A 14,438-nucleotide genomic window follows, 5' to 3' on the forward strand; every position below is an offset into this window, starting at 1 on the left:
ACCACACTACTGGTAACACAACCAAACTACTGGTAACCAGACCACACTACTGGTAACCAGACCACACTACTGGTAATACAACCACACTACTGGTAACCAGACCACACTACTGGTAACACAACCACACTACTGGTAACCAGACCACACTACTGGTAACACAACCGCACTACTGGTAACCAGACCACACGACTGGTAACACAACCACACTACTGGTAACCAGACCACACTACTGGTAACACAACCGCACTACTGGTAACCAGACCACACTACTGGTAACCAGACCACACTACTGGTAACACAACCACACTACTGGTAACCAGACCACACTACTGGTAACACAACCGCACTACTGGTAACCAGACCACACTACTGGTAACCAGACCACACTACTGGTAACCAGACCACACTACTGGTAACCAGACCACACTACTGGTAACCAGACCACACTACTGGTAACACAACCACACTACTGGTAACACAACCGCACTACTGGTAACCAGACCACACTACTGGTAACACAACCACACTACTGGTAACAAAACCACACTACTGGTAACCAGAACACACTACTGGTAACAAGACCACACTACTGGTAACACAACCACACTACTGGTAACAAGACCACACTACTGGTAACCAGAACACCACTGGTAACACACCCGCACTACTGGAAACCAGACCACACTACTGGTAATACAACCACACTACTGGTAACCAGACCACACTACTGGTAATACAACCACACTACTGGTAACACAACCACACTACTGGTAACCAGACCACACTACTGGTAACACAACCACACTACTGGTAACCAGACCACACTACTGGTAATACAACCACACTACTGGTAACACAACCACACTACTGGTAACCAGACCACACTACTGGTAACACAACCACACTACTGGTAACACAACCACACTATTGGTAACCAGACCACACTACTGGTAACACAACCACACTACTGGTAACAAGACCACACTACTGGTAACCAGCACACACCACTGGTAACACACCCGCACTACTGGTAACCAGACCACACTACTGGTAATACAACCACACTACTGGTAACCAGTCCACACTACTGGTAATACAACCACACTACTGGTAACACAACCACACTACTGGTAACCAGACCACACTACTGGTAACACAACCACACTACTGGTAACCAGACCACACTACTGGTAATACAACCACACTACTGGTAACCAGACCACACTACTGGTAACACAACCGCACTACTGGTAACCAGACCACACGACTGGGAACACAACCACACTACTGGTAACCAGACCACACTACTGGTAACCAGACCACACTACTGGTAATGCAACCACACAACTGGTAACACAACCACACTACTGGTAACCAGACCACACGACTGGTAACACAACCACACTACTGGTAACACAACCGCACTACTGGTAACCAGACCACACTACTGGTAACCAGACCACACTACTGGTAACACAACCACACTACTGGTAACAAGACCACACTACTGGTAACCAGAACACACCACTGGTAACACACCCGCACTACTGGTAACCAGACCACACTACTGGTAACACAACCACACTACTGGTAACCAGACCACACTACTGGTAATACAACCACACTACTGGTAACCAGAACACTACTGGTAACACAACCACACTACTGGTAACAAGACCACACTACTGGTAACCAGACCACACCACTGGTAACACACCCGCACTACTGGTAACCAGACCACACTACTGGTAATACAACCACACTACTGGTAACCAGAACACACTACTGGTAATACAACCACACTACTGGTAACACAACCACACTACTGGTAACCAGACCACACTACTGGTAACACAACCACACTACTGGTAACCAGACCACACTACTGGTAACCAGACCACACTACTGGTAATACAACCACACTACTGGTAACACAACCACACTACTGGTAACCAGACCACACGACTGCTAACACAACCACACTACTGGTAACACAACCGCACTACTGGTAACCAGACCACACTACTGGTAACCAGACCACACTACTGGTAACACAACCACACTACTGGTAACAAAACCACACTACTGGTAACCAGAACACACTACTGGTAACAAGACCACACTACTGGTAACACAACCACACTACTGGTAACAAGACCACACTACTGGTAACCAGAACACACCACTGGTAACACACCCGCACTACTGGTAACCAGACCACACTACTGGTAATACAACCACACTACTGGTAACACAACCACACTACTGGTAACCAGACCACACTACTGGTAATACAACCACACTACTGGTAACACAACCACACTACTGGTAACCAGACCACACGACTGGTAACACAACCACACTACTGGTAACCAGACCACACTACTGGTAACACAACCGCACTACTGGTAACCAGACCACACTACTGGTAACACAACCACACTACTGGTAACAAGACCACACTACTGGTAACCAGAACACACCACTGGTAACACACCCGCACTACTGGTAACCAGACCACACTACTGGTAACACAACCACACTACTGGTAACAAGACCACACTACTGGTAACCAGAACACACCACTGGTAACACACCCGCACTACTGGTAACCAGACCACACTACTGGTAATACAACCACACTACTGGTAACCAGACCACACTACTGGTAATACAACCACACTACTGGTAACACAACCACACTACTGGTAACCAGACCACACTACTGGTAACACAACCACACTACTGGTAACCAGACCACACTACTGGTAATACAACCACACTACTGGTAACACAACCACACTATTGGTAACCAGACCACACTACTGCTAACACAACCACACTACCGGTAACAAGACGACACTACTGGTAACCAGAACACACCACTGGTAACACACCCGCACTACTGGTAACCAGACCACACTACTGGTAATACAACCACACTACTGGTAACCAGTCCACACTACTGGTAATACAACCACACTACTGGTAACACAACCACACTACTGGTAACCAGACCACACTACTGGTAACCAGACCACACTACTGGTAATACAACCACACTACTGGTAACCAGACCACACTACTGGTAATACAACCACACTACTTGTAACCAGACCACACTACTGGTAACACAACCGCAATACTGGTAACCAGACCACACTACTGGTAACCAGACCACACGACTGGTAACACAACCACACTACTGGTAACCAGACCACACTACTGGTAACACAACCGCACTACTGGTAACCAGACCACACTACTCGTAACCAGACCACACGACTGGGAACACAACCACACTACTGGTAACACAACCACACTACTGGTAACACAACCACACTACTGGTAACCAGACCACACTACTGGTAACACAACCGCACTACTGGTAACACAACCACACTACTGGTAACACAACCACACTACTGGTAATACAACCACACTACTGGTAACCAGACCACACGACTGGTAACACAACCACACTACTGGTAACCAGACCACACTACTGGTAACACAACCGCACTACTGGTAACCAGACCACACTACTGGTAACCAGACCACACGACTGGGAACACAACCACACTACTGGTAACACAACCACACTACTGGTAACACAACCACACTACTGGAAACACAAACACACTACTGGTAACCAGACCACACTACTGGTAACACAACCACACTACTGGTAACCAGACCACACTACTGGTAACCAGACCACACGACTGGTAACACAACCACACTACTGGTAACACAACCGCACTACTGGTAACCAGACCACACTACTGGTAACCAGACCAAACGACTGGTAACACAACCACACTACTGGTAACACAACCACACTACTGGTAACCAGACCACACTACTGGTAACACAACCACACTACTGGTAACCAGACCACACTACTGGTAACACAACCACACTACTGGTAACCAGACCACACTACTGGTAACACAACCACACTACTGGTAACCAGACCACACTACTGGTAACACAACCACACTACTGGTAACACAACCGCACTACTGGTAGCCAGACCACACTACTGGTAACCAGACCACACTACTGGTAACACAACCACACTACTGGTAACAAAACCACACTACTGGTAACCAGAACACACTACTGGTAACAAGACCACAATACTGGTAACACAACCACACTACTGGTAACAAGACCACACTACTGGTAACCAGAACACACCACTGGTAACACACCTGCACTACTGGTAACCAGACCACACTACTGGTAATACAACCACACTACTGGTAACCAGACCACACTACTGGTAATACAACCACACTACTGGTAACACAACCACACTACTGGTAACCAGACCACACTACTGGTAACACAACCACACTACTGGTAACCAGACCACACTACTGGTAATACAACCACACTACTGGTAACACAACCACACTACTGGTAACCAGACCACACTACTGGTAACACAACCACACTACTGGTAACACAACCACACTACTGGTAACACAACCACACTACTGGTAACACAACCACACTATTGGTAACCAGACCACACTACTGCTAACACAACCACACTACCGGTAACAAGACGACACTACTGGTAATACAACCACACTACTGGTAACCAGACCACACTACTGGTAACACAACCACACTACTGGTAACCAGTCCACACTACTGGTAATACAACCACACTACTGGTAACACAACCACACTACTGGTAACCAGACCACACTACTGGTAACACAACCACACTACTGGTAACCAGACCACACTACTGGTAATACAACCACACTACTGGTAACCAGACCACACTACTGGTAACACAACCACACTACTGGTAACCAGACCACACTACTGGTAACACAACCGCACTACTGGTAACCAGACCACACTACTGGTAACCAGACCACACGACTGGTAACACAACCACACTACTGGTAACACAACCACACTACTGGTAACCAGACCACACTACTGGTAACACAACCACACTACTGGTAACCAGACCACACTACTGGTAACACAACCACACTACTGGTAACCAGCCCACACTACTGGTAACACAACCACACTACTGGTAACCAGACCACACTACTGGTAATACAACCACACTACTGGTAACCAGACCACACTACTGGTAACACAACCACACTACTGGTAACCAGACCACACTACTGGTAATACAACCACACTACTGGTAACCAGACCACACTACTGGTAACACAACCACACTACTGGTAACCAGACCACACTACTGGTAACACAACCACACTACTGGTAACCAGACCACACTACTGGTAATACAACCACACTACTGGTAACCAGACCACCGCGACTGGTAACACAACCACACTACTGGTAACCAGACCACACTACTGGTAACACAACCGCACTACTGGTAACCAGACCACACTACTGGTAACCAGACCACACGACTGGGAACACAACCACACTACTGGTAACACAACCACACTACTGGTAACACAACCACACTACTGGTAATACAACCACACTACTGGTAACCAGACCACACTACTGGTAACACAACCACACTACTGGTAACCAGACCACACTACTGGTAACCAGACCACACGACTGGTAACACAACCACACTACTGGTAACACAACCACACTACTGGTAACACAACCACACTACTGGTAACACAAACACACTACTGGTAACCAGACCATACTACTGGTAACACAACCACACTACTGGTAACCAGACCACACTACTGGTAACACAACCGCACTACTGGTAACCAGACCACACTACTGGTAACACAACCACACTACTGGTAACCAGACCAAACTACTGGTAACACAACCGCACTACTGGTAACACAACTGCACTACTAGTAACCAGCCCACACTACTGGTAACACAACCACACTACTGGTAACCAGACCACACTACTGGTAACACAGTTGCAATACTGGTAACCAGACGACAATACTGGTAACCAGCCCACACTGCTGGTAACCAGACCACACTGCTGGTAACACAACCACACTACTGGTAACAGAACAGCACTACTGGTAACCAGCCCACACTGCTGGTAACCAGACCACACTGCTGGTAACACAACCACACTACTGGTAACCAAACCACACTACTGGTAACACAACCGCACTACTGGTAACCAGACCACACTACTGGTAACCAGACCACACTACTGGTTACCAGACCACACTACTGGTAACACAACCACACTGCTGGTAACACAACTGCACTACTGGTAACCAGACCACACTACTGGTAACACAACCACACTACTGGTAACCAGACCACACTACTGGTAACACAACCACACTACTGGTAACCAGACCACACTACTAGTAACACAACCACACTACTGGTAACCAGACCACACTACTGGTAACCAGAACACACCACTGGTAACACACCCGCAATACTGGCAAAACAACCGCAATACTGGTAACCAGACCACACTACTGGTAACCAGACCACACTACTGGTAACACAACCACACTACTGGTAACAGAACAGCACTACTGGTAACCAGACCACACTACTGGTAACCAAACCACACTACTGGTAACACAACCGCACTACTGGTAACAAGACCACACTACTGGTAACCAGACCACACTACTGGTAACACAACCACACTACTGATAACCAGGCCACACTACTGGTAACACAACCACACTACTGATAACCAGGCCACCCTACTGGTAACCAGACCAAACTACTGGTAACACAACCACACTACTGGTAACCAGACCACACTACTGGTAACACAACTGCACTCCTGGTAACCAGACCACACTACTGGTAACACAACCACAATACTGGTAACACAACTGCACTACTGCTAACCAGCCCACACTACTGGTAATGCAACCGCAATACTGGTAACCAGACCACACTACTGGTAACACAACTGCACTACTGGTAACCAGCCCACACTACTGGTAACACAACCACACTACTGGTAACACAAATGCACTCCTGGTAACCAGGCCACACTACTGGTAACACAACCACACTACTGGTAACACAACCTCACTACTGGTAACCAGCCCACACTACTGGTAACACAACCACACTACTGGTAACACAACTGCACTACTGGTAACCAGACCACACAACTGGTAATGCAACCGCAATACTGGTAACCAGACCACACTACTGGTAACACAACTGCACTACTGGTAACCAGCCCACACTACTGGTAACACAACCACAATACTGGTAACACAACTGCACTACTGGTAACCAGACCACACTACTGGTAACACAACCACACTACTGGTAACACGACCGCACTACTGGTAACCAGACCACACTACTGGTAACACAACCAAACTACCGGTAACCAGACCACACTACTGGTAACCAAACCACACTACTGGTAACACAACCACACTACTGGTAACCAGACCACACTACTGATAACACAACCGCACTACTGGTAACCAGACCACACTACTGGTAACCAGACCACACTACTAGTAACAAGACCACACTACTGGTAACCAGGCCACACTACTGGTAACCAGACCACACTACTGGTAACACAACCACACTGCTGGTAACACAACCACACTACTGGTAACCAGACCACACTACTGGTAACACAACCACACTACTGGTAACCAGACCACACTACTGGTAACACAACCACACTACTGGAAACCAGACCACACTACTGGTAACACAACCACACTACTGGTAACAGAACAGCACTACTGGTAACCAGACCACACTACTGGTAACCAAACCACACTACTGGTAACACAACTGCACTACTGGTAACCAGACCACACTACTGGTAACACAACCACACTACTGGTAACCAGACCACACTACTGGTAATGCAACCACAATACTGGTAACCAGACCACACTACTGGTAACACAACCGCACTACTGGTAACACAACTGCACTACTAGTAACCAGCCCACACTACTGGTAACACAACCACACTACTGGTAACCAGACCACACTACTGGTAACACAGTTGCAATACTGGTAACCAGACAACACTACTGGTAACCAGCCCACACTGCTGGTAACCAGACCACACTGCTGGTAACACAACCACACTACTGGTAACATAACAGCACTACTGGTAACCAGACCACACTACTGGTAACCAAACCACACTACTGGTAACACAACCGCACTACTTGTAACAAGACCACACTACTGGTAACACAACCACACTACTGGTAACCAGGCCACCCTACTGGTAACCAGACCAAACTACTGGTAACCAGACCACACTATTGGTAACCAGACCACACTACTGGTAACCACACCACACTACTGGTAACACAACCACACTACTGGTAACCAGACCACACTACTGGTAATGCAACCGCAATACTGGTAACCAGACCACACTACTGGTAACACAACTGCACTACTGGTAACCAGACCACACTACTGGTAACACAACCACACTACTGGTAACACAACTGCACTACTGGTAACCAGCCCACACTACTGGTAACACAACCACACTACTGGTAACAAAACTGCACTACTGGTAACCAGACCACACTACTGGTAACACAATCACACTACTGGTAACCAGACCACACTACTGGTAACACAACCACACTACTGGTAACCAGACCACACTACTAGTAACAAAACTGCACTACTGGTAACCAGACCACACTACTGGTAACACAACCGCACTACTGGTAACCAGACCACACTACTAGTAGCACAACCGCACTACTGGTAACCAGAACACACTACTGGTAACCAGACCACACTACTGGTAACCCAACTGCACTACTGGTAACCAGACCACACTACTGGTAACCAGACCACACTACTGGTAACACAACCGCACTACTGGTAACCAGACCACACTACTGGTAACCAGACCACACTACTGGTAACACAACTGCACTACTGGTAACCAGCCCACACTACTGGTAACACAACCACACTACTGGTAACACAACTGCACTCCTGGTAACCAGGCCACACTACTGGTAACACAACCACACTACTGGTAACACAACCACACTACTGGTAACACAACTGCACTACTGGTAACCAGACCACACTACTGGTAATGCAACCGCAATACTGGTAACCAGACCACACTACTGGTAACACAACTGCACTACTGGTAACCAGCCCACACTACTGGTAACACAACCACAATACTGGTAACACAACTGCACTACTGGTAACCAGACCACACTACTGGTAACCAGACCACACTACTGATAACCAGACCACACTACTGGTAACCAGACCACACCACAACCCTAGTGAAGACAGTCAGTATATAGACTTCAGACAGCCCGTGAGGGTGTAAAGAGGACTGGCACAACAGTCACAACTGCCACACAATAATTATCACTGAATTTTCACAGTAAATTATTGTAATGTTTATGTGTCAATTAATCCCATAAGGGATGGGTTGCCAACTGGTGATTTGACACAAAAATAAAATGTCATTCATTCAGTTGAAAATTCAATATGCCATGTTATGAGAAGTTTACATTACTGTTGTGTGTATTACGGTACTGTACCTGCACTGTGCGGATAAAATTGAGTGTCACCCTCTCCTCTAGGTCACTGTGAGGGGTGTACAGGGTCAGAATCTTCACAATCTGGAACAGAGACACAGTTAGCCCTGCAAGGATGTGTACATAGACATATACTGTATAACAATAACATGGGTTTCTAGTGAAGGCAATAATGTTCACAGAATCATATTGGTTTTATTCTATTTAAATAATATCTACAACACTTTGAACATTTCACCCTGCCAATACCAGCTTAAAAACCACTAGTGTAGTAATAGTGATAAGGGCGCCACCTGCTGGGTAGACAGGGCAGTGCAGGTGTGAACGAGGGCCTGTGCGTCAGCTTCTGTCTTCTTGCCCACTTGCAGGAGCTGAGCGGCCTGGATGAGAGGCTCCAACAGGGCCACAGCTCCCCCTGCCTGCAGCCCACGGCTCCGCAGCCATTCCTCCAGCAGACTCACATTATACCTGGCAGAACAAAAAGAATGGAGTCAGGTCCAACAGTCACCTGGTACTCTACATGCAAACTGTCCCCTTTGGAAACCAACTCTAGTGGCTCTATTCAGTGCTGAAGCGTTACAGATTACACGCTAGAAATATAAAGGTCATTTCCGTTTGGTGTGACATACACAGCGTTTACTGTGAATGCAGTCTAAGCCAACGCGGGGCGAGAACATTGCCTTTAAATTTCAATTGGGCTTTAGCGCCGAACTTCCACAATTGTTTTTATTTATTTTTTTACCTTTATTTAACCAGGCAAGTCAGTTAAGAACACATTCTTATTTTCAATGACGGCCTGGGAACAGTGGGTTAACTGCCTGTTCAGGGGCAGAATGACAGATTTGTACCTTGTCAGCTCGGGGGTTTGAATTCGGAACCTTCCGGTTACTAGTCCAACGCTCTAACCACTAGGCTACCCTGCCGCCCCATTACTGTTGTGTGTATTACGGTACTGTACCTGTACTGTGCGGATAAAATTGAGTGTCACCCTCTCCTCTAGGTCACTGTGAGGGGTGTACAGATTGAATAGAGCCCTAGCTTTATATTAGACATCTGGCTGCATATCTTTTACTGAAACTTGTTCCTGCTCAGGCCCTGTGTGTGTATGTGTGTATGTGTTTCTGTCCTCTGACCGTATCTGCAAGCCGCGGCTCCAGCTACACATGTCCTTGCGTAGCAGCAGGCTGTTGAGGGCAGAGGCAGAAAGGAGGTGGGTGAGCTGACGGAAGGCCTGCTCCATCAGGGTGGGGGGTAGGGCCTGGCGGGACAGGGCCGTGTGGAGGGCACTCAGCTCCCTCAGCACCGCAGCCATACTAGGGGTCTCCCCTGTATTCCTCTCTACGGCCCTGGGATCAGACCCCGCACGCTTCCTAAAGTTCCCCAGCTTCACCCCCGACCCAGACAGTCCTGGGATCATCTCACTCTCCAGCATGGCAGGAACTGTGGAGGGATTGAGTGGGTCAGGGGAACAGGAGCTACTGTTGAAGGGTTACGTAGTGGAATGAAAGCAAACTATGATAAAACATTTAGTCGACTGGTTGGGTTGGTTTTGATATTGTTCTGGAGTTGGTCAGTCCTACCAATGATGGGCTGCAAGCGGGTTTCTGAGATGGACAGGAGCTGCTGATAGGCCTGGATACAGAGGGCACTCAGAGCACGGTTTAACTCACTCAGGTCAGAGGTCAACGGAACCAAATCCTCATCCTAGAGACCAAGCACAAATACTGTCTGTCAATCACATGTTGAAGTATGTATGTAATGGCTGTTGTTGCCATGAACTCAATAACTAGGGGTGTATTTCCCCGGTCAGCTTAAATGGCCATGAATAACATAATAATTATTTAGTGATAATAACATATGACATTATTTAGTGATAATAACATATGACATTATTTTGTGATAATAACTCCTGATATTATTTAGTGATAATAACTCCTGATATTATTTAGTGATAATAACTCCTGACACTATTTAGTGATAATAACTCCTGACATTATTTAGTGATAATAACTCCTGACATTATTTAGTGATAATAACTCCTGACATTATTCAGTGATAATAACTCCTGACATTATTTAGTGATAATAACTCCTGACGTTATTTAGTGATAATAACTCCTGACATTATTTAGTGATAATAACTCCTGACATTATTTAGTGATAATAACTCCTGACATTATTTAGTGATAATAACTCCTGACACTATTTAGTGATAATAACTCCTGACATTATTTAGTGATAATAACTCCTGACACTATTTAGTGATAATAACTCCTGACATTATTTAGTGATAATAACATATGACATTATTTAGTGATAATAACTCCTGACATTATTTAGTGATAATAACTCCTGACACTATTTAGTGATAATAACTCCTGACATTATTTAGTGATAATAACTCCTGACACTATTTAGTGATAATAACTCCTGACATTATTTAGTGATAATAACATATGACATTATTTAGTGATAATAACTCCTGACATTATTTAGTGATAATAACATATTACATTAATAACATATTACTGAGTAGCATCACCACCCTGGATGGTTCCGACCGATATGTGGACATCTATAAGTACCTAGATGTCTGGCTAGACTGTAAACTCTCCTTCCAGACTCATATCGAACATCTCAAATATAAAATAAAATCTAGAGTCGGCTTTCTATTCCGCAACAAAGCCTCCTTCACTCAGGCCGCCAAACTTACCCAAGTAAAAACTATCCTACCGATTCTCGACTTCGGCGATGACATATACAAAATAGCTTCCAATATTCTACTCAGCAAACCGGATGCAGTTTATCACAGTGCCATCCGTTTTGTTACTAAAGCACCTTATACCACCCACCACTGCGACCTGTATGCTCTAGTCGGCTGGCCCTCGCTACATATTCGTCGCCAGACCCACTGGCTCCAGGTCATCTACAAGTCCATGCTAGGTAAAGCTCCGCCTTATCTCAATTCACTGGTCACGAAGGCAACACCCACCCGTAGCACGCGCTCCAGCAGGTGTATCTCACTGATCATCCCTAAAGCCAACACCTCACTTGGCCACCTTTCCTTCCAGTTCGCTGCTGCCTGTGACTGGAACGAATTGCAAAAATCACTGAAGTTGGAGACTTTCATCTCCCTCACCAACTTTAAACATCTGCTATCTGAGCAGCTAACCGATCGCTGCAGCTGTACATAGTCCATCGGTATATAGCCAACCCAATTTACCTACCTCATCTCCATACTGTTTTTATTTATTTACTTTTCTGCTCTTTTGCACACCAGTATCTCTACCTGCACATGACCATCTGATCATTTATCACTCCAGTGTTAATCTGCAAAATTGTAATTATTCGCCTACCTCCTCATGCCTTTTGCACACAATGTATATAGACTCTATTTTTTTTTTTTTCTACTGTGTTATTGACTTGTTTATTGTTTACTCCATGTGTAACTCTGTGTTGTTGTCTGTTCACACTGCTATGCTTTATCTTGGCCAGGTCGCAGTTGTAAATGAGAACTTGTACTCAACTAGCCTACCTGGTTAAATAAAGGTGAAATAAATAAAAATAAAATAAAACATTATTTAGTGATAATAACATATGATATTTAGTGATAATAACATATGATATTTAGTGATAATAACATATGACATTATTTAGTGATAATAACATGACATTGGTAACATTTTACCTGTTTGGAGTGCTGGGTCAGTAGGTCACTGAGAAGGCAGGCATTTTTCAGCCACAGTGCTGTCATGTCCACATCATTACAGTGTTTCTGATAGGAGGGGAAAACAAAGACACAACAAATGTATAAGAAACAGACCTGTAAGAGAGCCATGATTGAAAAGCAGAGAAGTGTGTGTGTGTGTGTGTGTGTGTGTGTGTGTGTGTGTGTGTGTGTGTGTGTGTGTGTGTGTGTGTGTGTGTGTGTGTGTGTGTGTGTGTGTGTGTGTGTGTGTGTGTGTGTGCGTGTGTGCGTGCGTGTGCCTGTGCATGTGAGTGTGCGTGTGTGCGTGTGTGCGTGTGTGTGTGCGTGTGTGTGCGTGTGTGTGTGTGCGTCCGTGTGTGCGCACTTTCAGAGCCCCCTTCATTGCAGTGACAGCAGCAGTGCAGAGAGAACGGGCGCGGATTTCGTCTCCGCTACAGTCTGCCTGGCGTACACACAGGAACAGCACACTAGCAGCCAGGCCAGGGGGCAGGGAGAGGGCACTGTCCACCCTCACGTCTGGAACAAACACAGAGGTTTGAGGGCACATTCACTAATTATACAGATGGAGCTAGGGTTAGGGGTCCTACCTGTGATGAGGGTCTTCATGAGCTTGGCCTCATCCCTCTTCCTACACTCCAGCAGCCCTGTGACAGTCCCAGCTTTGGCATGGGGGGCAGAGGAATGCTCTGTGGACTGGGCCAGCACTGGGCCTAGGGGGACGAGCAAACAAGTATGATCGATATCGATGTGTCCCTCCACACATTTATTTTGTAGACATTTCGGTCAAGACATTTTTAAAGTATGTAGTTATGTGTTGTCCAGACCTGTCTGTGCCAGTAGTCTTCTGAGTGTGACTGTGTGTCTCAGCTCCTTCAGTTCTCTCCTCAGTCTGCAGACCTCCTGCTCCCTGGCTTCCACCAGTTCCACCAGGTACTGAACATTGAGCACACATGCAGGGCCATTATGACACATTTACAGCGGTGATGCTCAAAGTAACAGAATCTGCACTGTAGTCCACCTGACGAGACCGCTCATACGAGACCCTACCTGCTGGTCTGCAGAGGGGGAGGGATCAGAGCACGTCCGTTTAGCCTGCAGCCGCAGAGCCTCCAGCTCTGCCTCCTCCTGAGAGCGCTGGCTACGCAGCTGGTTCTCCAGGAACCTGACAGTCACACACAGACAGGGTAGAATATATCTGTATTCTTTAAATGATAA

The 14,438-nt window shown here is 46.3% G+C and overlaps 1 protein-coding gene across 1 annotated transcript in view; it reads right to left on the reverse strand.

Annotated features, from left to right (window-relative positions):
* si:dkey-110c1.10 (unconventional myosin-Vb) overlaps positions 1 to 14,438 on the reverse strand; it is a 47,061-nt gene that overhangs the window by 20,054 nt on the left and 12,569 nt on the right. The window contains exons 25-33 of the mRNA XM_064932958.1: positions 14,271 to 14,385; positions 14,048 to 14,156; positions 13,811 to 13,933; positions 13,588 to 13,739; positions 13,203 to 13,289; positions 11,096 to 11,219; positions 10,649 to 10,955; positions 9,809 to 9,983; positions 9,519 to 9,599 (exon numbers count right to left, since the gene is read on the reverse strand). Coding sequence (XP_064789030.1) covers positions 9,519 to 9,599; positions 9,809 to 9,983; positions 10,649 to 10,955; positions 11,096 to 11,219; positions 13,203 to 13,289; positions 13,588 to 13,739; positions 13,811 to 13,933; positions 14,048 to 14,156; positions 14,271 to 14,385 — 1,273 coding nt within the window. The remainder of the gene's footprint in view (positions 1 to 9,518; positions 9,600 to 9,808; positions 9,984 to 10,648; positions 10,956 to 11,095; positions 11,220 to 13,202; positions 13,290 to 13,587; positions 13,740 to 13,810; positions 13,934 to 14,047; positions 14,157 to 14,270; positions 14,386 to 14,438) is intronic.

The sequence above is a fragment of the Oncorhynchus masou genome, chromosome 24 (assembly GCF_036934945.1).
Source record: "Oncorhynchus masou masou isolate Uvic2021 chromosome 24, UVic_Omas_1.1, whole genome shotgun sequence".
Lineage (NCBI taxonomy): Eukaryota > Metazoa > Chordata > Actinopteri > Salmoniformes > Salmonidae > Oncorhynchus > Oncorhynchus masou.